Source organism: Blastomyces gilchristii, assembly GCF_000003855.2.
Source record: "Blastomyces gilchristii SLH14081 genomic scaffold supercont1.14, whole genome shotgun sequence".
In the NCBI taxonomy this organism is placed as follows: Eukaryota; Fungi; Ascomycota; class Eurotiomycetes; order Onygenales; family Ajellomycetaceae; genus Blastomyces; species Blastomyces gilchristii.
The window spans coordinates 1,254,702-1,280,659 of record NW_003101669.1 but is presented as its reverse complement, the minus strand read 5'-3'; the positions used below and the strand labels follow the sequence as shown (position 1 = coordinate 1,280,659).

At 39.1% G+C, this 25,958-nt stretch overlaps 8 protein-coding genes across 9 annotated transcripts; 4 read left to right on the top strand and 4 right to left on the bottom strand.

The window, feature by feature from the left end:
- The first annotated feature begins 1,314 nt into the window (after window positions 1-1,314).
- BDBG_06717 (DNA segment Chr 2 Wayne State University 81 expressed) lies at window positions 1,315-3,296 on the top strand. Its single transcript, XM_002623232.2, has 3 exons — window positions 1,315-1,604; window positions 1,686-1,828; window positions 1,895-3,296. The coding sequence occupies exons 1-3, from the start codon at window positions 1,590-1,592 to the stop codon at window positions 2,877-2,879; spliced, it is 1,143 nt and encodes a 380-aa protein (XP_002623278.1). The 5' UTR covers window positions 1,315-1,589; the 3' UTR covers window positions 2,880-3,296.
- Window positions 3,297-3,386: 90 nt separating this feature from the next.
- On the bottom strand, window positions 3,387-5,180 carry BDBG_06716 (WD repeat protein; the record flags this gene model as incomplete). The annotated part of the gene is made up of 2 exons (XM_002623231.2): window positions 3,387-4,757; window positions 4,830-5,180. 2 exons carry the CDS (start codon window positions 5,178-5,180, stop codon window positions 3,387-3,389), a joined length of 1,722 nt encoding a protein of 573 aa, XP_002623277.1.
- A 353-nt stretch (window positions 5,181-5,533) lies between these two features.
- Window positions 5,534-8,893, top strand: BDBG_06715 (uncharacterized protein). Its single transcript, XM_002623230.2, has 2 exons — window positions 5,534-6,995; window positions 7,054-8,893. Exons 1-2 carry the CDS (start codon window positions 6,468-6,470, stop codon window positions 8,047-8,049), a joined length of 1,524 nt encoding a protein of 507 aa, XP_002623276.2. The 5' UTR covers window positions 5,534-6,467; the 3' UTR covers window positions 8,050-8,893.
- BDBG_06714 lies at window positions 8,190-10,630 on the bottom strand. 2 transcript variants are annotated; one of them, XM_031722743.1, is made up of 2 exons: window positions 10,238-10,630; window positions 8,241-10,159 (listed from the first exon to the last, which is right to left on the bottom strand). In XM_031722743.1, the coding sequence occupies exon 2, from the start codon at window positions 9,774-9,776 to the stop codon at window positions 8,478-8,480; it is 1,299 nt and encodes a 432-aa protein (XP_031579590.1). In that variant the 5' UTR covers window positions 9,777-10,159; window positions 10,238-10,630; the 3' UTR covers window positions 8,241-8,477. The 2 variants fall into 2 exon arrangements, with proteins under 2 accessions (XP_002623275.1, XP_031579590.1); XM_002623229.2 differs by having other exon boundaries at window positions 8,190-10,630.
- On the top strand, window positions 10,363-12,724 carry BDBG_06713 (lipoyl synthase, mitochondrial). The gene has a single exon (XM_002623228.2). It carries the CDS (start codon window positions 10,800-10,802, stop codon window positions 12,090-12,092), a length of 1,293 nt encoding a protein of 430 aa, XP_002623274.1. The 5' UTR covers window positions 10,363-10,799; the 3' UTR covers window positions 12,093-12,724.
- BDBG_06712 (phosphoserine phosphatase) lies at window positions 12,198-14,821 on the bottom strand. The gene is made up of 3 exons (XM_002623227.2): window positions 13,712-14,821; window positions 13,373-13,630; window positions 12,198-13,252 (listed from the first exon to the last, which is right to left on the bottom strand). Exons 1-3 carry the CDS (start codon window positions 14,549-14,551, stop codon window positions 12,908-12,910), a joined length of 1,443 nt encoding a protein of 480 aa, XP_002623273.1. The 5' UTR covers window positions 14,552-14,821; the 3' UTR covers window positions 12,198-12,907.
- A 1,458-nt stretch (window positions 14,822-16,279) lies between these two features.
- On the top strand, window positions 16,280-16,576 carry BDBG_06711 (uncharacterized protein; the record flags this gene model as incomplete). Its single annotated transcript, XM_031722742.1, has 1 exon — window positions 16,280-16,576. One exon carries the CDS (start codon window positions 16,280-16,282, stop codon window positions 16,574-16,576), a length of 297 nt encoding a protein of 98 aa, XP_031579589.1.
- Window positions 16,577-24,196: 7,620 nt separating this feature from the next.
- Window positions 24,197-24,367, bottom strand: BDBG_17432 (uncharacterized protein; the record flags this gene model as incomplete). The annotated part of the gene is made up of 1 exon (XM_031725150.1): window positions 24,197-24,367. A coding segment is annotated over one exon (171 nt), but the record flags the coding sequence as incomplete, so codon positions are not given.
- Window positions 24,368-25,958: the final 1,591 nt, after the last annotated feature.

Genomic DNA, 25,958 nt, shown 5'->3' with positions numbered 1-25,958 from the left:
GAAATGGATAATTAATCTATTAAAAAGATTAATAGTTAATATCAATATATACTGTTGAAAATGATTATATTTCATTCTCTCTGCAATTCATGTACGGAGTTTTTTATATGAGAAATGATATCATATGAGTAGTGTTTAAAAACGTATAGTTTCTCTTTAAACTGATATTTCATATTTTAAATCTAGAGATACGAAAATAAAAATTAGTTTCATTAAGGGCCTGTTCGGTGCGTCCGTACTTTTTGAACGCAATAGTGGATCTCATTAAAAATAGTGTATTTACCAATTATTAGTAGCAAGCCGGCGTTGTGCCACCACACTATTCCACCTTGCCCACTGCTCTGGGATGGAGAAAGGAAGCTCACAAAAACATGTTCTTTTTGAACGGAGTCCAGAGAGCTTTCTTCTAACCAATATTACTAATTAGTTAACTATCTCCACTATGAACACTATTCTACACTATTCTACACTATATTGCCTCTAAAAGTGCTATTCTACATCATCACACACTGTTGAAGTTAAATACTGCTTATTCATAAGATCTTGGCAAAAGATGCAAGTACAGCTGCTCAATCCACTGAACAGTCATGATATTGAGGCTGTACTTTTTAAAAAAAGTGAAGATCCGTACAAAAAGAACGAGTACACACGGCCGCACCGAACAGGCCCTAAAAGATAATTGAATTCTCTATTACTTTACAGAGTAGACTGACTGGCTGTGTCAGCCTGTGTGAGACAGTGTGACAGTGTCTAAGACCAGGACTGAACTTTCTCATGATTCTGTTGATCAGAGAGATTGGTTCTTGATCTCAAATATATATCAGAGATAGTGGTCTCATATAGTGTCGGTGAAACTACTATTTAGAAGTGATCTTAGTCATTAAATGAGATCAGTATTCATACTCTAATATTTTGATTTCTTTTTATTGTTTTAAATCACTTTAAATATCATAAAGTGTTATCAAAAATCATTACTTTTTCAAAATTTAAAAATAAATACTAAATTTTCTAAAAAGTAGTAATTTTATGTCAAGAATGAGATTGAATGAGATTAAATGAAATCATTTTCTCATTTTTACTTGATCAGACTCACACCAAGAAATGAACCTTTCATCAAAAGTTTTGATTAGCACTAAAAATTTAAGCTGTAAAATACTGTTATCATATAAATTTTTGAAAGGATCCTCCGTACACAAACTCGAAAGAATCAGCAGAGTACGGTGGGTACGGTGAGTACCTATTAATAATTATTTCAGATTAAGCTCATTAGGTAGAGCGAGTGAAGTTGCTTTTTTATTACTTACACTATCAATCTTATCTTATCTGGTGGCTTGACAAAAGTAGTCTAGTGCCACGGTGGCTGGCCGCGCAGAACAAGAGGTCTGAGGCTGAGATAAACTTTACTCAAGATAGCTTCTTCACCTCTTGCAGAAAAACGCAAATTTGCCAAACTTGTTAGGAAAAGTACTTTTATCTATCTACTACTAAATTATCTCTCGCCTCCGGGCCGGGCTGTGGATAAATCTTAATCTGCGCTCAACCAGACAATAATCAACCCCATAAATTTTGAAAGGACTTGGGAGCTGGTTATGCATAAATCAAAGGTATGGATGGGGAAGAAACATGCCTAAAGCTCAATGTGCTCGCCCTCAATTACATATCCTAATTTCATGTGAAATTTACAGAAACGAAAGACTGTTCACGAACAGCCTTCCGAACCTAACGGCGGCATTGAGGTTGATACTTCGAAACCCACAGCTGTATTTACCCCCCGCGGAGGAAGATCACAAACATTGAGCATCGCTCTTCCGGGGAGCATCATTGCAAAGTAAGCCTTTCGCACCGTTCATCGAACGGACGTAAGGAGGACATGCGCTGACAAAGAGTCAACCAGCGCCCAATCGCACGACCAAAAAACATTCCTAGCAGGTTCAATCGCCCGTGCGCTGGCAGTATTCTGCGTCGATGAGGTCGTAATATTCGACGACGATGCCCGCCAAACACGATCCAAACCCTACCATAATGCAAACGAAGATGAATACACTGCCTACTCCGACCCTTCACATTTCCTCGCACACGTCCTCTCCTACCTAGAAACCCCGCCCTATCTCCGAAAATACCTATTCCCCATGCATAGAAATCTCCGAACGGCGGGAACATTACCGAGCTTGGATATGCCGCATCACATACGAGCAAATGAATGGTGTGAATATCGAGAGGGCGTTACTGTCTCGGCTAGCGAGGAGCAAGCGGATGCTAGAACGGCTAGGGAATATGGCAATACGAACCATGAAAGAAAGAAAGGAAAGAAAAATAAGGAAAAGAAAGGACAGGGCTCATCAACTTCTTATACGTTGGTTAATACAGGTCTTCCAGAGAAATCTCGCGTGCCTCATATCCCTGCGCCGGAAAATACGCGAGTAACTGTCAAGTTCGGGGCATCAAAAGATCCATCAGAAGTTGCTGAGGTGGTATCACCTGTTACACCGCGGGAAGAAATGGGTTACTACTGGGGGTATTCGGTGAGACGATGCTCCTCGCTTTCTACCGTGTTTACCGAATGCCCCTTTGAAGGTGGGTATGATTTGTCTTTTGGGACATCGGAACGGGGTGCCCCGTTATCCGATGTCATTGCAGGACATGTGCCCAAGTCTGAACATCTCATTATTGTATTTGGTGGTGTAGCAGGTCTTGAAGCTGCGGTAAAGGCAGATAAAGAGTTGCAGGAAAAGGGCCTGAAACCGAGTGAGGCTGAGAAGATGTTTGATTATTGGATTAATGTGGTTCCGGGCCAGGGAAGTCGGACCATCAGGACGGAGGAGGCAGTTTGGCTAGGTTTAATGGGGCTGAAGGGTGTGGTTGAAGGTAATGTTTCTTAGGTGCTGCTCGTTTGATACTAGTCAGGCTTTGGGAATATTGCGGGAAGTTGTTGTGCAATCATTCCGGAAGAAGTGAGGCTGGCTCTAGATACCCCTTGCAGATATATTGAAAAAGTTTTATGCGATCTGTGGCCTCGCTGGTGTTGATGAACGATCTGTTAATTAGACATTAAAGCAAAACTCATGGTTTCATATGCTCGTAGTTGCCCATAGTTCGTGGAGAGAGTATCAATCCACCATTTGAGTTCGCTAGCTAGACGATAGATATGATGATTTTTAGGTGAAAGGAGCCCAACAGAATATGTGGTCCATCGCCTTGCCCAAAAATTGTATCTCAAAATATATTAACCCAACATGAATTAAGATGGGAAACTCCGGAACCCCTATTTCCAGCACCCCCTTTTTGTAGCAAAACACGTGACATTGAAAGCAAAATGTTACCTTCCCATGATATCGTTAGGAGCCAAAAGTAAAGCTCCACTCCAGGTAGGTGTATAAAAAGCACATTTAATCATCGCCACTACTCATAATGTCTGCGTCGCTCGTATCTTCTTCGTCCTTAGCTTCCATTTTTCGCATGACCGCATCTCCATTCTCCCCTTTCTTCTCAGCCTCAAACCATGCCTTCCTACGTTTGAGCGCACGTTCTTCCTGCCGCGCTTGCTTCTCTAGCCTGGCCTGTTTTGCCTTTTGCTGTCTCTCATAGAGCTCGTTGTTTTCATCTTCTAGACTGGCGATATGTTGCCGGAGTTTTACCAGCTCCTCAACGCTGGCTCTAGTTGCTAATTCTTGGAGGGAACCCTGTTTCTTCAAATGTGCGATTTCTTCCTCCAGCGATTGAACTTTGGAAGTATCTAGGTTTTCTCGAGCCGCAGGTTGAGATATTTGACCGTTCGTTGTCGAGCTGGTGGTGCCAGCTTCAAGGGCAGAAAGCTCAGCTAGCCCTTCTGATATCAAGGATGGAGGGAAAAGCGGATGGGTTAGCGCTTCTGAGAACTCATCTGTTGGTTGGGAGTTGTCTAGATGCAGTGGACCGGTGAGGTGAGCTTGGAAAGTGTATGTCGCTGGAATAACGTCTCCAAGTTGTGCCGAATTTGAAAGGGCATGATCATAGCGTGGTTTGACAATATTGTGGATAGTTAATCTGGTCGACTCGCTGCTCTCTTGGACGAAGCCAGTCGGCGCCAGCATCTGCAGGTTGGTTACGGGACAACCATAAGTGGTTAGGGTCGAGGCATATCTTCCCTTGGCGATATCCCAGCATACAATTGCTCCGCCCTTGTGACCTGATAGAAGTGTCATTCCATCATATGAGAGCGTGAGGCATTGTGCTGCGCCCAGATCAAGGTTGGGTGGAAGCCATCGCTCATTTGCTGAGAGCTGTGAGGGGGTGGACTGTTGGCTACTGTCGTGAAGTACGTTTTGGATCGAAGGCGTTTTGAAGAAATATATTATTTGAACGCTACCATCGTCATATCCGACATAACATGCACGGTCTGCGGGGTCCACAGCCGAGCACAGCGGGGTTGCTGGCAAGAGGAATGTGCGTAATAGTTTTCCGGTTCGGTATTCCCATACAATGGCGGTATTGTCGCGGGACGTAGAAATCGCAACATTATTCTTGCTACAGCTATGGCCAACCGCAAGGCTCGTAATTGGTGCTCTATGGTGAGAAAATGTCCGGAGCGGGGAATTGGATTGTGTTTGTGTCTGGGAGCTGGATGAACGAGAGAAGGAGGTTAAAAGAGGGATCGCCCAGACATGGATATTTGAATCTTCCGAACCAGACAAAATGAAATTGTTGGTTGGGTCTACGATCAACGAAGTAACGGGTTGTAAATGGGAGGCTGTTGTCGATATTTGGCGCCCTGTGCATGTCTACAAGAAAAAGTTAGGGACCAAATAATGAGAGCTTTGGAGCAAAAAGGCTTCAACAGGACGCTCACTAACCTCCCACACAATAATCCTCCCGCCTTCCGTACCCAGGACTAGCAATCCGGGTTCGCTTAATCCTCCTGCTAATGTGAGACTTCGAATTCGCTCCGGAAAAGGTACGGTCGCTTCCTGATTATTCTTCTCCCGGCTGTACACATGAACGACCGCTTTGCCGGCTTGTGACGCGAATATGTGTGAACTACCCACAGCCAAGCAATTGGAATCAGTGGAGCTCTTCTTAAAAGTTAGACGAAGTGATTGCGCCGGCTGAAATTCATGGAGGCATATCCCAGCATCCTTGAGCGCGGGCGAGATTTGTTGGTTGTTGGACGTTAGGAACGACGCAACAAAGCTCTCGGAGAGCATTTAGGATTGAAAGGAGGTTTCCGCTCCTGAAAGAATATCTCCGGGACTATAATTTCCCAGTTGTTGATCCCCTTGAATCCGTCTTCTCGTAGATTATATATACAGTAGTGTAGTACTATGTATGCTGAACATATATGCTCAATGGATTTTTTTTTCAAATAATGGCAGAGTTCTGTTTGTCCTGTTTGCTTGCAGGATCTCTTATCAGATGTCGGATCATCTATTAGCCGAGATAAGCAACCAACCAACCTTGTTCCCAATCAGGCAAAAACCAACCTCAATCACAACTTTGTCAAAGAGATTTCCAACAACTCGCCAAATAGCTTTCTTTCTTTCACTTTTATCCCCGGCAGCTGGTTGTGTCAAACTGCCCTGCTCTTTGTTTATTAAAAGCCCACTGTTGCCATTCTGCGACGGTCCAACGGGCAATGCCGCTTGGCTGTTGACTTTCTCTCCTGAGTTTATGGGCCTTCAGGGGCCAAAGGTAGACAGGGGATTGAAATGAAATCTTAGGAATATGATTGAAACTTTGTGGGGAATTAACCAATTTTCAGCAGTGGCGGTGTTTATGGTACCTGCACCGGCCCCAGGAACACCTCCAGTAACACTCCAACGTCTCTCCACTTTTCCAGTGTGCGGTCACGATCTTGATGTTGGCAATATTAATGGGCAAGCCTAGGCGGTTTTAGCGGCATCGGCTGGCAAGTCATCGCATCATCACTCAACCCGTTCCTGACAGCCTTATGGATAGCTGTCCTGGTTCTTCATTTATTTCAGGATTTCAAATTGCAATAGTTCCCCTGGCTTTTGGCCACTATTGTTTCTATCCTTCTAGCTCACACTTTTTTTTTCCCTTTTAAAAATGTTTTTCTTTATAACCTAAACGCAGCGGTGGTGGTGCCGTTGATTTGTATTGTTTCAACTTATGCTCGCTCAAAGTTGGGAACGTAGTTTGGCGAAGGTGTGCTGTGAACTGAACTTATTGGCTTTCGTTTAGCCATGCCAACCGTTTGCACTTGTTGGTTTTATTTTCATTCAACAGATGTGGCATACAGAAACGTTCCCTTTTGGCGTCATATTTATTAGGACTCGGAAGTCTCAGCTATGATGAACCTGGAAGGTCCGCTAACTTATTAGGAGAAGTGCTCTTCGGCTTCTTTCCCATCAACTTATCTCTTCTTACAACCCAGCGGATACCCCAGGCGATTGTCTAATTATTATCTTCACCCCGTCAGTTTGGATAATAACATTTAAGCATTCAATTAATGTCCAGTTGGCGCATAGCGTATGGATACACTGGAGTCTCACTTATCTGTGCCGACGTTTCTGCAACCCGGATCACGACGCGCCCTTACCCGACAGCCAATTTCCAACTGCATCGGGCTAACTTCTCCGTTGGCGAAGTCCGATTGCCTTCCAATGCGAGGAACCATGGGCGGAACGTTTGTTCCTTATTTGGACGCTCGTCATAGTGAAGAATATTCTCCTGGAGTCCCACACGAAAGCTTTGATCCCCCCGCCAGCCGTAGTTGTTCAAACGGCTCTACCAAGATTGTCACGCCTGAACAACCTCGAAACGAGCAACCATCCTCTCAACCTCTCCAACCGTCTGCTACATTTTCCAGAAGAATCTCCAGCCCTCCAATCAAAGCATTCGCGACTGAAGAATATTGGCATTTTGGGGAGTTTATCAGCGCACATTACGGGAATATTGATACTCATGAGCCGCTTAAAGCTAAGAAGCGAAAGTGCCAAATCGTGCAGTGTAGATACCATGGCTCATCGGAAAATTTAAGTGAATCAGCCGAGATTGCGGTGAGATTCCAGTGAATTTAATCCACACAAGCTGCTCATGCACTAACGCAAATTACAGAAACCTATAAGGATCAGCGTAGCGAAGCCCAAATTGATCACAATCCCGAAATCCTTTACCCGTCGCGCTACTTCACATGTCAAGTCTGATGCGAATGAATTTGCACATGAGTTTCCCAATTTTGAGCAACTGTCATCTGAACCAAGTACCTTGAGCCTTTCGTCGCGCGGTGAACAGTCTTACACTTCTTGTGATGACAGCGGCTACGCGACCCAAGGATCTTACGCCTCTACTGGTGACATAACCCCATCACCTCTGGGCGACAGGTCGGCAGATGTCTCCCGGAGCCTACTAGGGCGGCGATTGAGTTTCAAGAACCAAATTCCCCGATGGATACAGAAAAAGTCCTCATTGCGGAAGAGTGAATCCGTATTCGGGAGTACCAAAGGAAGCTGCTCATCACCCTGTACTCCCACGGGTTCCAAATTTCCCTTGGACTCTCCGGCAATCCCAAGCAGAGACAAGAAACCCGTGAAGGCAACATCCTGGAGTGTAGGATGGGTAATTGATCACCTCGAAACCTCAATAATGCAAAACCCTCAATCAGACTTAACCCTCTCGTCGCCAGTCATTATATTTGTGCGCTCGACGACAGAAAAAGCCCTCCTACACCCGTTTCAGGATATTTTTCCGACAGCATCTATCGAGAAACTCAGTTCGCTGTGCGCTGCTTTCATTGCTCAGATATACCTGTCTGCGCTGGGAACATATGAGAATACGAACAGCAACCCAATCTCTACCGGAGTCGTCGCGGATGGTATCTCGGACAAAGCACGGACAAGATTAGGGCTTCATCTATCAAAAGCCTCACAGTTACGTATAAAAGAACGTCTTTTACGAAGGAGAAGTGCTGATATCCACGCCCGTCTAGATAAAATTGTGGATTCGATTCTGATGGATTTATGTGGGACTTCCGATTCTGGCCTGAAAAGGGCGCTTATGTCCCTTGTTCAGCTCCTTGAGGGCAACAAAAGTTCAGACTCATCTTGGCCTTAGGTTTTAGGCGTAGTTCATGGCAGTTATGGGTACTGCCGTGTCCAGTTACTTGTTTTTTGTCTGTATTCATATCTATGCGGCTTTTACCCTTTCGTGTGATTACAGCGTATGTTACCAAAGCTTGTGTCGGTTCCTTATTTCGAAAGATAATGAGCGGAGTATCCCAATATTTATATGTATAATATCAGTTAGTTTGGCTCAGCAATATAGACTTCATTACGTAGAGCAACGACCTAGATATTGTGCGATTAGAAAAGAATCCGTTTTAGGTGGGAAGAGGAGGAGTATTTAATGGCAAAATGGAAACACGACAAGACGGCTTAAAATTACACGGAACAAACCAGCAACGAGAGTAAATCTTAGGAAAAAAGGAGGGCCACAAAAAGACAATGACTGAAACTAAAAATTTCCCTCTTCCTCCGAGGTCCCTAAATGTTTTTCTTTCTCTTGTCACTGCCAGGTTGCTTGCCGGCACCACCAAACGCTTTCTTCAGCACCATGGTGAATCCGTCCCATAGATCCACCACAAACAACCACCAACCCCTTATCCTTGCCGCCATCAATAAAATGCCGATCATCCTCCGCGAAAATAGTTCCGCGTCATCAAAATCATGTGCGTAAAATTCCCAAATGGCTATCTCCCTTACCTCCATTCCACCCCCGCCGCCAACTTTCGCTTCAGATTGCCGCCCACCATTCGCAGCATTCGTGGGAAGATCGTATATATCCTCCATATTAGGGATGCCCTTCATCCCACCCACACCTGGGATTCGTTCCTCTTCCCTTTCCGATCTGCCACTGGGACTGGGCCCAGATAAAGGGGACCTAACCCGGAGCTTTGGCGCGATGACAACGCTGCGTCCTACGCACCCAGGATCCGCCACGAAGCGCGTCGCCGCATCACAGACATGATTAATATCCGTCAGTGCGACGCCAGATAAGATTGCTTTGCCGCTAACGCCGATAATTGGTGTCTCGGTAAAATACGGACAGAGCATGTTTACGCGTATCCCATCTCTCAGAGGGGTTGTGGCGCGCAGGGAGCGGAAAAGACCCATCACACCGTGTTTAGAGATGCAGTAAGGGGCTTGGGAGGGTAGAGGCAGGATACTTGCCACGGAGCCTAGGAGGAGTATGTGTCTGTCCCTTTCCGTGTTTGCTGGAAGGTGAGTAGTAAATTCTGAAGATGCCGGGGAACATGGCGTCGATCCCGGGTTGCGGGGCAAGTAGAATAAAGCTAGGTGAGTGGTATATAGGGTTCCGGTCAGATTTACGTCGATAGTGGAGAATCTCGGAGCGGGTGGGTTGGGATCATTAAGGTAGTCTACTGGTGGCTCTTCGAAATATTTAGACTCTTTCATTTTGTTGATGCCCGCGTTGGCTACGACTGTATCGATCCCGCCATGCGGACTAAGTTTCACAGCTTCACGGAAAAACTCGACTTGGGACTCCCAGGAGGTTACGTCCAGGGGCAAGAAGTGTAAATTTGGGTTTTTGGTTTCTTCGCGAACCCGTTTGACGAGTTGGTTCCCCGATGCCGTGTTGATGTCACCCATTATCACTGTTGCGCCTTCGGCAGCCCAACGGGAGAAAAATGCGGCGCCAAATCCGGACGCGCCACCAGTAAGCAGAATTGTTTTGCCGCGGATGAAGTCCAGCGGGGTTGGGCTATTGAAATCCATTGCGCGAGGATGGAACGCCGACGGCCATGGGGATGTGGTAGACATGGCTAGTTTAAAGGTCTTGAATGAAATATTTTAATCGAAATAAGATGGGAGTTATAGCAATTCTCACAAATGCAGGATAGAAATCAAAAAAAAAAAAAAAAAATCGTCGTATTTTGACCATCGGAAGAATATTCCAAGAAAACACACAAAGTATTACAGAGAAGTAGGAGAATCAACCAAGCAACAATGGCGTATATTTTTCCCAAAGTTCATCCGCGCCTGTGAGGAGAGGGATATAATAAATAAGCCTGAGTGCAGCCCAATGTCCGCTTCGGGAATTTGTTTCGATGCTCACACGCGTTCCTTCGAATCAGGACCTTTCTCGGATGGGATGTTTCACGGAGACATTTGTTGGATGCCCAACGTACGTGCCTGGAAGCGTACTACATTCAGCTAGTCAGAAAAAATGTGACTGAGCACCGCCGTGATTTGTTGAGAGCTGCGTGAAGAATTGAGCGAACTGCCTATCCTATCAGCCGCAAAGTTGCTCCGTGGTTAGCGTGTTAGCCTTCGTCTGGTGCACGCCCAGCCCAGACTCCGGTCTCTTGCTTTGGTAGCTACTCCGTAGTCGTCATCGTGACTGACTGGGTGGGATCTGGTCGTCTGCCCATCAAAGACGCCTCCGAATTTCTCTGCTTCATATTGATTCTTATCTCTCGCAAGAAACGTGCTTGCGCATGCCATTGGTAGTACGGTAAAATGAAATAAATAAAGGGGTTCGTTCCTGGTTTGCATTCAAGCTTCTTCTTAGGGCACAGGGGCTCACGTGTATCTTGGGTTTGCTTACTAATCCGGCTGCCGGCTCACGTTATTCCGTGTATCCAATCAGGTCGATCGCGATGGGTAATGGCGGCTTTCTATGGTTAAAATAAAAACTTGCTGACAAGTTCGTATCAGACATTACATCTATATATATGATATAGATAGACCATGCTTCAGTCGATCTTCTGCCTTCAGAACCCCAGTGTATCCTTGCCTGATTAAAATCCGGCGTGGTGTTTGGCACAACCTGCGACCTTCGCCATGGCAGCCTCCACCGGCAAGCTCCGAACTCTCTTCTCCGCCCATTCTTCCCTCTCCGCCCGTCCCTCCTCCGCCCTACCTGCCCTCCGCTTAACTATCCTGAGATCCTATGCAACGACCACTCCCCCTGACTCCTCCATATCCAATCCCTCCAATCCTTCCACCACAGTCAAGCGCCCACCGACAGCTTTCAAAGACAAACTAAATGCCGGCCCTGCATTCTCCGACTTCGTCTCTGGCAAAAAGGACGAGCCTCTAGACCCCGCCGAAGCATATGCCCTGAAAACAGCCCTTGTAGGACCAGCTGGCAGAAAGAAAGAAATAACCCGCCTCCCCTCCTGGCTCAAGACGCCCATTCCAGACTCTTCGAACTACAAGCGCATCAAGAACGATCTCCGGGGCCTAAACCTGCACACCGTCTGCGAGGAAGCCCGATGCCCCAACATCTCCGATTGTTGGGGCGGCAGCTCCAAGTCTGCAGCCACGGCTACAATAATGCTCATGGGCGACACCTGTACGCGCGGCTGTCGCTTCTGCAGTGTGAAAACATCCAATAAGCCGCCTCCGCTCGATCCACACGAGCCAGAAAACACGGCTGAGGCCCTCTCGCGCTGGGGGCTGGGATATGTCGTGCTGACAAGCGTTGATCGGGATGACCTTGCGGATGGCGGCGCGAGACATTTCGCAGAGACGGTGCTGAAAATCAAGCAGAAGGCGCCGAATATTCTCGTCGAGTGCTTGACGGGCGATTACGCTGGGGATCTCGAGATGGTGGCCCTCGTGGCCAATTCGGGACTGGACGTGTACGCGCACAATGTCGAGACGGTCGAGGCGCTGACGCCATTTGTCCGTGATCGGCGGGCGACATTCCAGCAGAGCCTACGTGTACTAAAGGCGGCCAAGGCGACGAAACCGGAGCTCATTACGAAGACTTCTCTCATGCTGGGTCTGGGTGAGACGGAGGCACAGCTATGGGATACTCTGCGGGCGCTGAGGGCTATCGACGTTGATGTCGTTACGTTCGGACAGTACATGAGACCGACCAAGAGACACATGGCGGTCCATGAATACGTGAGGCCGGATGTGTTTGATATGTGGAAGGAGCGGGCGCTTGAGATGGGTTTCTTGTATTGTGCATCTGGTCCGTTGGTGAGGAGTAGTTATAAGGCGGGCGAGGCGTTCATTGAGAATGTGTTGAAGAAAAAGAGGGGTAAGAATGTTGGAAGTGCGAGTGGGAAGGGGACGACGAGTGAGAATGTGGAGAAGCTGGTTGCGGGGGAGGCCGTGAGATGATTTATTATTTGTTTTAACTCCTCGATAAGGCTATTTATGTTTGTGGGAATTGTGAGGCCTGTCTGGGCTTTTTAACACGCGACATCTACATACGTAGTTTGGACCGATGGGGTTGCTTCTTGGTCTTTGGCGTTTTGGTATTTTCCCCTCTAGTTTCATACAGACCACGACCTGTCATTTTTTTTGTTTTCTGTTTAGATGTATAATATGTCTTGGGAATGGCATGAGATTTCAACAAATCTCACTCAGAAAGTTAACCGGGGAATCAACCAAGCCCATTTCGTTCTTGACTGGTTGCTAGATTGTAAAAGCGTGTGTGATTTTCCTCACCCCCATCCGCAAACATCCTCCTTAAGTGGTGTCAATATCTAGAACCCGACATTACCTAGGAATACAGGAAGGGAATATTTCGCATGGCGAGACTGGTGACAAGATAATCCGGTTATATATACTGCGGGGCGTGAAGTGAAGACTTCAAAGTATGAGAAACATGAGAATGCTTCCAAAGCGCCCTGGAAAATCCAGAGCCCGTGGCGCAAGATTCGCCCGCATATGACCGGTATAACCGAAGAACTAGCCAAAAGAGATGCTCAAAATTCCCAAAATCTATTAATATATTGACATGTACACTATATGCTCATATGGGCCATTGTAAAAGTATATGTAAGTAATATCCAAAAATCTACAAAGAACGTAATGGGTCCAACCGGATCCACGGAGGCATATGAACACAGCGTCAGTCACCCTTATCCTTTATTATATATGCCGGTCGAGGTTAGATCCAAAACACAGGTGTTTTGAAAGCCTTCATTAACCTAAGCTACCTCTTTCTTTTCCGCTTTCCCAGCCTCAATCAGTTCGTTGATCTCCTCTTCCCGCAACCCAAGCAAATACAAAACATCCACCAACGAAGTCCCATTAAGTCTAGTCGGCGCTTCCAGTTGCACGTTGCTCTTCGCCCTCCACGCAACGCCCAACCAAGCCTCTTTCAGCATAAGGAGGTCATTCGCGCCATCGCCAACGGCCAGTGTTTGCGCGATAGAAATGCCATTGTCAGCAGCGAGAGTGCGGAGCAAGTGCCGCTTTCGCGCGGCGTCAACGATTGGGTAATCTGGCACGAGCTTGCCGGTGAGGGTTTGTGTAGTAGCGTCGATTTCGAGCTGTATTAGAAATGGAGTGTAAGGTGTCAGATTTGTATTCTTATTATCATTTTCTTTTTTTTTTTTAAAAAAAAGGAGTAGGGGGGCTAGTTTCACAAAACTAGAGGGGTTCACTCGTACGTGATTGGCAAAGGCGTAGTCCAGCCCCAATTCACCAGCCAGCCACTCTGCGAGGGGTTGGAAACCGCCGCTCAGAACTGCCAGTTTGTATCCGAGAGTTTTCAGGGCGCCGCAGAGTTCACGGGCACCGGGTGCGATGGTAATGATGGACTTGAGTTTTTCGAAGACGTCTGCAGGCACGCCCTTTAGGAGTCTCACTCGCGCTTCCAAGGAGGCTGAGAAGTCAAGTTCGCCGTTCATCGCACGAGCAGTTATTTCCTAAAATTACATTGCAGGACGGTATAAATATCTCATACTGCCCACATTATTCATTATTGAATCTTGGGGTTTGGAACGTACCGAAACCTCCTTCTCCACGCCAATGAACCGGGCAATTTCATCAATGACTTCCTGTTCGATCAGGGTACTGTCCATGTCAAAGACAGCTAACCGCTTATGTCTTCGAAACACGCTTTCCTTCTGCATGACAACTTCCACATTCCATTCCCGCTCAAATCGCCATATATTCTCGTGTTTCCGCATATCCTCGAAGGATAGGTACTCCGGGTTTGGAGGAGGGCAGATTGTCACTTCTACCACTCGCGGCTGATCCTCTTTATCCAAACAGCGATGCGAGCTGCTCATCCGCTGGTAGGGAGTGGGCATGTCCTCCATCACTTGCAAGAAATTTGTCAGACATAGTTGCGAGACATATGGGCCGTATAGATGATCTAACGGCTCTGGTTCAAGGGCTAGTGGTTCTCGAGGAAGCTGTTCAACGTCTAATGTGGGAGCCGAACCTGGCGCAACGGTTGGAACGGGGAGCTGGTCTGAGGGTTTGGTTTGAGAGGAGGATGAATCGGGATGGATATGAGGATGAACTGGATCGGACGCCGCCTTGTAAAAGATCGTAGCAACGGTTTTAGGAGTATTTGGAGGGAGAGAGCTTAATGACTCGTTGAAGATGCTGTGCACAATTCCGCTTTCCTTGATCGAGCCACTCTGCTCATTGGCGGGGTAGCCAGTGAGGGGCATCGGGGAGGTGAGGGTCTCATGAGGACCCCGGAGGATGCTCCGTATAGTTGGGGGCTTGTGCGAAGAGGGTTTATACTGCTGATGATCCTGTATAAAGGATCCACCGGAGAGAGAGCTATGTCGTAACACAGGGCGGCCCCCGCGGACAGGAGGAGTGTCGGACATTGAATGCTGAGAGAAAAACGCGAGAAGGTATTGGAGGTGCAAGCTTTAAGAAGCGAAACCTTGCTCATAAAGCTGTAAGTCACTGCCAGCAATCCACTGAGGTGTATATGCCTTGATACTCGACAGCATTCATAAGTTCGGACGGGCGCAGCTGTTCACTCTACAATTGACCTGATATTCTATAGCTTAATGAATCTTTCATCTTCGTTCAAGAAGGTAGCGGGGGAGATCAATGTTGGATTACATCAGCAAAAAGAAAAAAAAAAAAAAAAAAAAAAAAAAAAAAAAAGGCGGTTCCATACCGGAAGAACGTAGGGTTATTACACGACCGGATTATGGTTGTTCCACCATTTCAATCGGCGACACGGTCGCCGAGCTGTAAATCATAGTATAATGATGAATAAATGATGAAATCACTGTAAATAAGTGATAAACTGAAAAAATCAATTATCATATTAGTGATGTCACTGAATTCAATCTATATAATCACTAATTCTAAAAATCATCTCATTCACTGATATTATTCTCTATTGAAAATCATAGATACTTCTATTTAAATTCTTTTGAATTAACTGAATTAAGTTTCTTTTATAGTCTTCATTCTCAGTTATATTACTCTTATTAATCATATCACTGAACTTGTAAATTAAGGTTTACAGATTAGTCATGATCTGAGAGACACTGTTATCAGTTATCTGATATTTAAAAGTTGAGATTTCAGAGTAATCAGATATCAGATATTTAAAAATCTATATAATTATTAATCTCTGAATAAATCTGAGAATTATTTTACTAACTCTAGCTTACTGTTTCAGTGATTATTTTATAAGTCTGAGAACTCAGAACACTTATCAGAGTTGAAAGATTAAAGAAGAAGAAGAGAAGAGAATTGATAGTGATAATAGAAGAGCTGATAAGAGTTGTAGAAAGAAGAAGAAAATTATTACTATTAATAGATTTCTTATTACTACTACTCTCATTGACTGTATTACTGAGAAGTTTGATAATTATTTTAAATCAGTTTATTATTTTATATATTTCAATGAAAATGTACTATACTTTCTCTTTAATATCATTAATCAAGTTTATGAGATTCTTTATCACTGCTTTTTAACTCTTATAATAATTATTAACTGATCTTAAGATCTTCTACTGAATAGTAAGCTTCATATTTTTAATATTCAATTTTGTCTTTTTAATAATAATTTTCTTCTTCTTTATAACAATTTTCTTCTTTTCAATCTTCAATTTAATTCTTTCAATATTCAACTTAATCTTCTCAATTTCAAGTTTGACTTTTTCAGTGAGACTGATAGATATATTCAAGACTTTCAATATAATAGCTATACTCTTTATTTTTTAATTTTCTGCTTTCTGCTGATATATCTTTACTTTCTTGATTTACTTGAATAAATTCTTCACTATCTTCAGTATGACTGACTTAACTGATTTCTTTATAGCTGTTGAAGTGATAAGATAAAACTCATAAATTCAGACTAGATTTTCAATTTCATCTTTGAATTCATCAGAGTATATTATACAATTTTTCTTTTTATAATTACAGTTTAAATATAGCTTTGTACTTTCTTTAACTTTGTTATAAACAGCATTAATATGATGAGAAAAGATATACAAGATACAATATTTATATATTATTAACTTATCTGACTGATTGAAAGTTTTCAGTCTGATCACTGTCTCTTTCTCTTGTGCTTTTACAGCTGCTGCATGTGTACACTTGAGAGTGTCTTCAGTCATTTTGATATTATTACTGCTGCTGTTATTACTGCTGTTATTACTGCTGTTATTACTGCTGTTATTACTGCTGCTGCTGCTGCTGCTGCTACTGTTACTGCTACTGCTGTTACTGCTGCTGCTGTTACTGCTGCTGCTGTTGCTGCTGCTGCTGTTACTGCTGCTGTTATTGATGTTACTATTATTGATGTTACTGTTGTTACTATTACTGTTATTACTGTTACTGTTATTACTATTACTGTTGTTACTGTTACTGCTGCTGTTGAATGAAATAATAGATCACTGACATTCTTGATATACTATGTACATTAGATATCTTGACATTAGAACTTTTGATATTCAAAGCTTTCTATTACAACTGATAGAATACTAATCTTACTGAAGATGAGAAAAGCTGAGTGAACTGAAAAAATTGATGTTTGTATTATAATATGATTGTGAGAAGAAGAAAGAAAGAAAGAAAGAAAGAAAAAGAAGATGATAAGTTATTCTTCTTATATATGTTATTGATTCATCTTTGCAGATTATTATGTAATGAATGTAAATACTTTCATATTTCATCTCTGAGTATAATCAGTGTATCTGATGAATTTCATTCATATCTTAATACTTTCTACACAGGCTATTACTGAATGAATTACAGCTATTTTGAATATAAAATTATTTCTATTAACTAGAAACAAGTGTTCAATGCACTGCTAGAAATATATCTACAGAATTCAAGATTTTCTAATACAGTGAAATCAGTGAATTCTCTGCAGTTATTATTATTATTATTCTTCAATTATAGATGTATGCAGTCAGAGACTATGATATCTACCTGAGAACTTTAGTTCTCAGGGTTTTTTCTATGTCTGTAAAGTTAACTATTGTACATTCATCAATTTCAGATATGTAAAATCAGAAAATTCCAGCTCAGAATACAAAAACTGTTTACAAATTGCAGTGTTTTAACATCTTTTAATACTTTGAAACCATTTGACAATATCATGACAAAAGAAAAGAGAGAAAGAACACAGTCTCAAAGATAGACACATTAAATAGATAGATAGAAAGAAATTGAAAGAAAAAGATACAGAAAAAGATAAAGTAAAGAGAGACTATAACAAAACAAATTATTAAAAGAGAGTGTATAGCTGTTTTAACAGACTATATCTGATTGATTTTCTCCTCTTCATATTCAGATAATTCTGAATTTAGTCATTTTCTTGTAGCTGCTTGAGTTTCTGATAGAAAGTCTATTAAGTATTTAATTCCTGTCTCAGTTGAGAATAAGAATCTCATATTTAATTGATTTAGATCATACTTCTCTTTCAATCTGACTCTGAGACTATTGTATAATGCACAGTGCATTATAATATACTCAGAGTTCTTATTTGTATTGCAGAATGAGCATTCTATTGAGTTAAATCTATCATCAAATCTTTGTATATAAGATTTGAAATAGCCATGTCCTAGTTTCAGCTGTATTATAGATGAGAATATTTTCTTTTTACATTTAATTGAACAAGATTTTCACTTGGGTTTTGTTTCAAATCTTGAATAATGTATACTCTTCTTTTGTTTCTGCCAGCTTTTATTTCACTTGTCTAAACAAGATTCTTTTATTTTTCTCTTTATAAAAGACCAGGATATAATTTTTTGAATAGATCTGCTTAATTCTGCACTCTTTTTTACAGCTGAATCAGCCAATTCATTGTCATGAATATTCATATGAGCAGGAACTCAGTACAGATGAATTCTCAGCTTTGATGTTCTTCTCTTTTGAATTTTTAAAACAGAGTTTAAGATCAGTTCAAGATTCATTTGATTATTATGAATCTGACTATTTCTAAGTCTTTTTAAAGCAGCTTGACTATCAGAGAATATTCATATCTCTTTCAAACAATTTCCTCTTTTATAAGATTTTATTTCAATGAGTTTGAAAGCTTTTACTATTGCAAATAGTTCAGCATCAAAGACTTCACATTCAGAGCCTAGATTTCAGAAATCTGAGATAAAATTAATATTATCTTCAGTATAAGCAATATCTGTGTCTAATCTATTCAAGTTCTCATTTTTTAAGTCATCTGAATAAATCAGAATAGAGTCTTTTATATTGATTGTAGAAGTTCTCTTTAAATGCTGTTCATATTCTTTCTCTTTGATAGTTCACTTATTTGTAAGTCTATAAGAGATTCAAGCTTTTTTCTTCAGAGAGATAACTTCTCATGATCAACTTTTTCAACATTTAAAGAAGAAAATTGATTTTTAATCAGAGAGCATAGTCTGTACAGTTGAGAAGACATTTTCTTTGAAGAATTATTTTCATTTCAATCAAGAAATCTATTTCAATTCAGTTCATTTCCAGAGTTAATTGATGAAAATGAAGAAGAGACTCTTTCTCTGATTATATGATTTAAGCTCATCTTTACAACTCTCAGAGCATAGTTTATACAGGCCTTTTCAAATCTAATAGCAGGAGAAGGAATTGAAGCTTCAATTTTCATTGCTTTAATAGGAGATGATTTGAATGCTCTCAGAATTCTTCTCAAGGCTCTGTTTTACAGACTTTGAAAGAGTTCAGTGAAATTCTCTTGATTATTTCATCAAACTTGAACTTCATAATCAGCTACTGATATAATACAGGCTATATATAACTGTCTCATAGCCTGGAAGAATAGACCTCTCTCTGTATTTGATAGTCTGATTATGTTGTTCAATAGTCTTTCTGCCTTGACAGTTCTTTGTTGAATGTGATATTTAAAATTCAACTTGAAGTTTAATCATACTTCTAATCATTTGATATTTACACTGGGTTTAATCTCTCTATTTAAAAGAGTTAGAGATAGTTCTTTCTCATTGAATCTAGAAAAGAAATGAATTAACTCAGTTTTATTTATATTAAATTGAATTTGATTGATATCTGCTCTAACAAAGATTTTCTTTACAGCTTCTTCAATTACTTTTAAATTCTCTTTGATAGTTTTTGAGCTGTAGACTAGATCAATATCATTCATATAACTCAGAGATTGCACTATTCTCATATTTCTATTTTTGAATAGATATGCAGTGTATATTACAAATAAAATGAGTGAGATTGAAGACCTCTATAATACTTCTATTTTTATCTCAGTCTTGTCTTATTTCATTCCATCAAAGAAGAGTTGTATAATTCTTTTAGATATAAAACAGTTAACTCATTTTATTAGAGAAAGTGACAGTTTTAATATCTTCAATGTCTGAATTAACTTTGACTTTGAAATATAATCAAATGCTTCTTTTATATCAATAAAAACTGCAGTTGAGACCAGACTCTCATACTTTACTATTTAAATATCATGAACAACTGAGAGAACAGTGTCAATTGCAGAACACTGTTTTCTATCTCTTATTTATTCACTGAATAAAAGAGAATCATCTATAGAGCTTATAAAAGATAGTCAAGTAGCTATTATCTTTTCTAAAACCTTTTCTAGGCAGTTCAATAGAGATATTACTCTATATGACTTAGGAATTGAAGTTTTTCTATTAGGTTTTGTAAGAATCACTTCAGTGACTTCTCTTCAGCATTCAGAATGATATTCATTTTTCAAGAGATTGAAAAAGAGCTTAAAATACTCATTCTTTAAGTAGGAATATATATTTTGAATAATCAAGTGATTAATTGAATCAGGATCTGCAGCAGTTTTAACAGAACTTGAGAAGATAGCTGACTCTAATTCATCTTGTGTAAGATCAGGCCATTCCCAGTCATTTTCATTAATATAGTTGAGAAGTGATATATTCTCTTTCTCTGAATCTGAATCTGAATCTGATGAGTTCTGAAAGAGAATTCTCATGAAAGCTTGATATTTTTTCTCAAAAGAGTTTACTGTATATGATTCATTCTGAAACTCATATTCTAGAGCTGAAAGTTTTGCTACACTTCTTGTTTTAGTATAGTTAAAAGCTTTAAAAACTTCCTTTTCTTATACTTCTTTAAGAAATTTATTTCAGCAGTCTGTTTTAGCTCTTTTAATATCTGAAAAATATTTATTTCTGACAGCTTTGAACTCTTCATCAGATATTACATCATTCTTTCAATCTCTTCTAACAGTAGCTAATTCTTTTCTTTTAGATGAGATATTCTCATTTCATCAAGGTTTTGAATACTCAGAAGATTTTCTTTTTGAAATATTATCTCTAACACTTGTTAGAATAATAGATGTAATAAGCTTCACTCTATTCTTAAGCATTTCATTTGAGATATCTTGATCAGAATTTCAATATAGCTCATTCTGTCTTTCAGATTTTAACAGTTTTATACTTTCTTCAACTACTTTTCAATCAGCTTTTTCAAAGTTATACTGATTAGAGAGAAGAGGATTTTCACTCATTTGTTTTTCACTCAGTTCAATATTAAATTGAATAATCTCATGATCTGATTCTGATGTCTTATTTAAATTAATAAATCAGTTTACAAGTCTTCTTTTCATTAGATTTTGTGACATGAATGTTAGATCTATAATAGACTTCTGTTTCATGCCTTTTCTAAAGAATGTTTGTTGATCAGACTTATTAATCAAATCTATTGAATGCTCAAAGATTCATTCAATCAGATTATCAGCTCTCACTGCTCTCTTGCATTCTGAATTTCATCAGAGATGATGTGCATTGAAATCTTCTATAATTATAGAGTTTCTTGATGAAGTTATATTCAGAAATTCTCTATCAATTATTCAGATATTGTTATTTTTCTTCAATGACTTTTCATTATAGATATTTATGAGCTGTATAGTATCAAACTCATTTTCTTTATCTATAATATCACTCATCAGAATATCAGGGTCAGACATGATATTAAATCTTAGATTAAATTAATATCTTGATCTCTTTCTTTCATAGATCACTACTCTTGACTTTATCTCAGACTTTTGAGGTAAAAAGCAGTAGTAGCTTGAATGAGAAATGATATATTTTTACTCAGTATTAAAATTCAGCTTCTGAAGCAGTATAAAATCAACTTTCTGTTCAAATACAATTTGAAGACAAGAATAAATGCAATTTAAGTTTCTATTCACATTATTTTGAATAAATGTGATTTTTGAAGAGTTTTTAAACTTTTTTTATTGTTTTTGTTGTATATTCATACTAAAAGAGAGTAGAGAAGAATCTAATTACTATCATCAGATAGTAGATTATAACTGTTCTGAAAAGTAGAAATCTCAACTGCTTGCATTATATCTAGTTTATCATCAGAGTTATTTCTCAATTCTCTAATCTTAACAGAAGTTTGAGAATTCAAATTCTGTTTACATTTCACTGAAGAATTGAAGTTTGAAGACTTAGATAATTGAGAGTTTCTTCTTTTTAAGCTTGCAGTTATGAGTTTACTGGCTTGACTCTTCTCTTCAGTTCTAGATTGACTTTAAGCTTTATCTTTTCTCCAGTTCTTTTGAGTTCTAGAAGTAAACATACATTCTTTTAAGCTAGATGCATGTTTTTCTTTACAATTAGAGCACTTAAGCAGAGTATATTGATAAATTTCATCTCTTTTTGAGCATGTTTCATATTTATGCTCACTAGTTTTATAATCTCTGACACAGAATGCACATTTTGAGTCTCTAAAATATGAGATTATAAAGTGTTCATATCTTTGACAGTTTGAACACTGTGTTTGAGCTTTGAGATTCATTCTCAAGTCTTTGTATTCATGAACTCTCATTTTCAAATCTACTACTCTTACTTCAGAGATCTTTGACTGTTCAAGTGTTTTTGTATATACTAGAACAGAGGCATTTCTCCTGCTTTGTCTGAACTTAATTAAATTTAGTCATACAGACTTCTTTCTCAGTTGAATGAAGTTGTATTCTTTCAATTCATTTTTGAGAAGTAGCATTTCTTCTTCACAGTCAAAAATTTCAACTGAAATATTATAAAGAATGAATTTGTCTCACTTTTCATCTCTTTCAGATAGAATTATTGTGTTTAACAAAGATTCTACTGCTGACTTTCAGAGATTCTCATTCTGAATAAGGAATTCAGCACTGAATTCAGGCATTGTAGTCAGAATGATGAAGTTTTTAAAGAATAATGACTCAATTGAAGCTATAACTGATTTTTGAACTTTAATATCAGTCATTAACTGAGAAAAGAACTGCTGATTAATTTCATTTCTGATTCTGAAAATAAGATTTAAGTTTAGCTTGTTTCTTTGCAGAATGTTCTGATTTGAGACTTTGAGAATAAGTCTTCTATTTCTGAAGATTTGAAAGTTTTTCTCTTTTTGTATTTTCTTTTTCACTTTTCTATGAATAGAGACATGAGCAGTATTCTTCTCAGTTTTCTCAGAATTTTGAGCTGATTTTGAGATAGCAGGTTTAGAGACAGTAGATTCAGCTGCTTGAGTATATGTTTTCTTCTGATTCAAAGAAGAAGAAGAAGTAGAAAGAAAGAAAGAAGAAGAGTAAGATAAAGAGTCAGTGATTGTACTAGGAATTTTCAAGGTTTTTTGAACTGTGTTTAAGATTTCAAGTTTGAACTTAATCATCTCCTGTAGTTGTCTAGTCTGAGCATGAAGAATTAATAGAACTTCTTCATTTATCTCACTCAGACACTGCTTTTCAAGAATCTTGCTTGCTTTTTCAAGTTTCTGTATTTCAAGAACTTGTTGTTTCTCTATTTCTTCTTTCTTTCTTCTCTTCAGAATTTCAATCTCAGAAATAGTATTTGAGAAAGCATCTTTTTTCACATCAACTGAGTGTATTTTTAAACTTATTATTTTCACTCAATGAAAAGTTGATCAGACTGTTTCAATTGAGATATTTCTAAGTCTGTTTTCAATTGAAAAGTTGATCAGACTGTTTCAAAAGAAGAATAAAAGACTTTTATATATAAAACACCTGATTTTTTTCACACTAGTTCAGTAACTAGGTTAGATTTTTGAAGAGAATCTAATAAACTAAAATTGATTTTTAAGATAAATCAATAAAATCTTTACAATCTCTTTCTTGAGATACAGTGAGAAAAAGTATGATATCAATTGATAATAAATCAGATAATATGACAGTTTTTGAGAGAAAAACTGACAAAAAATAAATCAATTTTTTGCAGAGAAATTGATTAAAACTATTCAATTTTATTCTAAATTATTCAATTCTTCTCACACAACAAGTGTGCAACTCAAATCAGTTAATAAAGAGTGTAAAAAAGAATTAAGTATTAATGAAAGCTCTTCAGTCACTGAAAAAGTAATTCTTACTTAAAAGAATATGAAATTATGATAGAAAACAACTCTGTTTTTAATTCTTTGTAAGAATATTGTATAAAACTCAGAGAAAAACATCTTACTTTTTCAAGAGAAGTAAAAAACTATTTCTAAGATCTTTTTTTTGTATTAACTGCTGCAGAAGAATGAGATAGAAACTGCTAAGATATACACTACTGTATACTCTCTATCAAGACTTTCTCTCTTCAGAGTCTTGATATTATAGAGAATATAAGTCTGTTTCTATATAATAATATAAATATTGTCAGCAGGATGTAGAGGAACTGGTTATTTATATCTCAAAATAGAAGACTTTGTCAATGATTATATTAATATAGAGTTAATTCTCAAATTCAATAGAAACCTAGTATTGCTGTTCTCAATTCCTTGCAGAATCTATTGAATATTGAGATATTAAAACTAGATTTAATATATCTCACTGTGCAGGGATCAAAGGCTCAGTCAGATCTTGAGATATACTGATTTTATAGTTGTTGATGTGCTGTTGACTCATTGTTCACTGATTATGTATTGAATGCTGTTGCTGAGGTATCTTTTTGTATCATTCTGCTGGGGATGGGCCAGATTGAGAGGAGTAGTACAGGGGTGAGACTTGGTGTTGAAGTCTAGATACACTGGCAGCAGACTGTGAAGGTTGCACTTCAGAAGAGTCTGTTGATTATGTGCTTGATATTATTGCTGAGGTATCTTTTTGTATTTTTCTGCTGGGGATGGGCCAGATTGGGAAGGGCGGTATGAGGGTGAGACTTGGCGTTGGTGTTTTGGAACATCAAAGATGGACAGGGTTTTCGCGGAGGTCGCTCCTCGGATATCTTCACAACTACAGGTCGGGGATCTTCCAAAATTGAGAAGATTGGTGCATATGACTAGGTCACTTCACCTTACAATTTGTATGGCACTCTGGCCCGGGGTTGTGGTGTGGTAGGGGAGAACAGAGGATAATCCCACACAGGAGCTTCGAACAACGTCCGGTTCACGTTTGGCTGGATAACTCCACCACCACACGGGGTATGCAGTCGGCGATGGGGTCAAAATGCTCGTATGATCGAGGGCTTTTCGATGGATCTATCAGCGGGTTCTTATTCGAAAAATCGAGCGAGTTCGTGGTGGAGCGGTTGTTATTACCAATTCTCTGCAGTCATAACTATATAAATTATAAGATAGAGAATATAATAACTTTCTTCAGTGAATATCAAGACAGGTATATTCTAATTATGTATATTAAAGTATATATTAACTAATTTATATATAAAACTCATAGAAAACTAAATATATTGAAATATAAATAAATTGTGTTGAAAATCTCTACATCACTGATCTGTCTTTCACTAAAAGTATCTCTGAAAATTTGATCTTTTTCTATATCTTCTTTCATACATCTTTTATCAGATGTCTCTTTTTTACTGTTAAAGTATTCTGAATCATTTCAGTAAAGTCATCTCTGACAATTTACTGATATTCAGAAATATCACTTATCAGATCTCAGAATGTCAGAATATTTTATCATTGCAGTATAACTGTGATGAAATTTTCATTTATATCAGTATTATCAAATATTTTGACTTGAGTTGTCAGATTTGTATATATCTCTATTTTTCAGAATCAGTTTCTTGTTTCTTAGTCTGATGTTTTTCAAACTGATGTTAACTTATATTTCATATATTATTGTTCTCACTCAGAGAATCAATCAAAGTCAATAATTTCTCATACTCAGTAAAAAATCAAGAAGAACTTTTCAGCAGTAAATAAATCACAAAAATAGTCAAAGATTGTCAACTCTTTATAGCAGTTATAGAATCTGATTATCACTGAACTTTCTCTGCTTTTTATCTTCTTTCATTAAATATGATTCTATATTAATAAATGATTAATTAAGTTGATCAGACAAGTTTTGATATCTCACTGAAAAGTTTAGATTTATCTAAGATTCTCTGCTGAAAAGTTGATATATCTCAGCAGAGATTTAAGATATTCTGCTGAAAGATCAAGATATTTCATCAGAGACTTGATATATTTCACTGAAAAGTTGAGATTTTTGCTAAGATCTGAAATACTGAAAATACTTGTCTTCATTTCTTTCAATGTTCTTGACTTCTATGTCTTTATTATATCAAGTATTGTAATTCAGCTTGATGAGAATATGTATAAGATTTTATTCTTTGTTTTCATTATCTCTGTGACTGTCTTATTCAGATTGTTCTTTGAGAATGTAAGAAAATACATTTATCTGATTTTAACATGAAACTTTTATTCTGTCAGCTGAATTTTCTTCTCATACACTTCTGTATCTGAGTGCTGAATTCAGTAACATCTCTTTGACAGACTACTGAATGTCAGAGATGAGTTTGATTTCTCATTTATCTGATATTCTTCATTGATGTCATTATGTTCATTCTATGATAC

Excerpts from the sequence above, each read along its gene's own strand:
- BDBG_06713 (XM_002623228.2), top strand. The coding sequence starts at position 10,800 with ATGGCAGCCTCCACCGGCAAGCTCCGAACTCTCTTCTCCGCCCATTCT.
- BDBG_06717 (XM_002623232.2), top strand. Across the intron at positions 1,829-1,894 it reads CCGGGGAGCATCATTGCAAA|CGCCCAATCGCACGACCAAA; the intron begins GTAAGCCTTTCG and ends AGAGTCAACCAG.
- BDBG_06715 (XM_002623230.2), top strand. The coding sequence starts at position 6,468 with ATGGATACACTGGAGTCTCACTTATCTGTGCCGACGTTTCTGCAACCC. Across the intron at positions 6,996-7,053 it reads GTGAATCAGCCGAGATTGCG|AAACCTATAAGGATCAGCGT; the intron begins GTGAGATTCCAG and ends CGCAAATTACAG.
- BDBG_06712 (XM_002623227.2), bottom strand. The coding sequence starts at position 14,551 with ATGTCCGACACTCCTCCTGTCCGCGGGGGCCGCCCTGTGTTACGACAT. Across the intron at positions 13,631-13,711 it reads GCGTGGAGAAGGAGGTTTCG|GAAATAACTGCTCGTGCGAT; the intron begins GTACGTTCCAAA and ends ATGTAATTTTAG. Across the intron at positions 13,253-13,372 it reads ACTACGCCTTTGCCAATCAC|CTCGAAATCGACGCTACTAC; the intron begins GTACGAGTGAAC and ends TTTCTAATACAG.
- BDBG_06714 (XM_002623229.2), bottom strand. The coding sequence starts at position 9,776 with ATGTCTACCACATCCCCATGGCCGTCGGCGTTCCATCCTCGCGCAATG.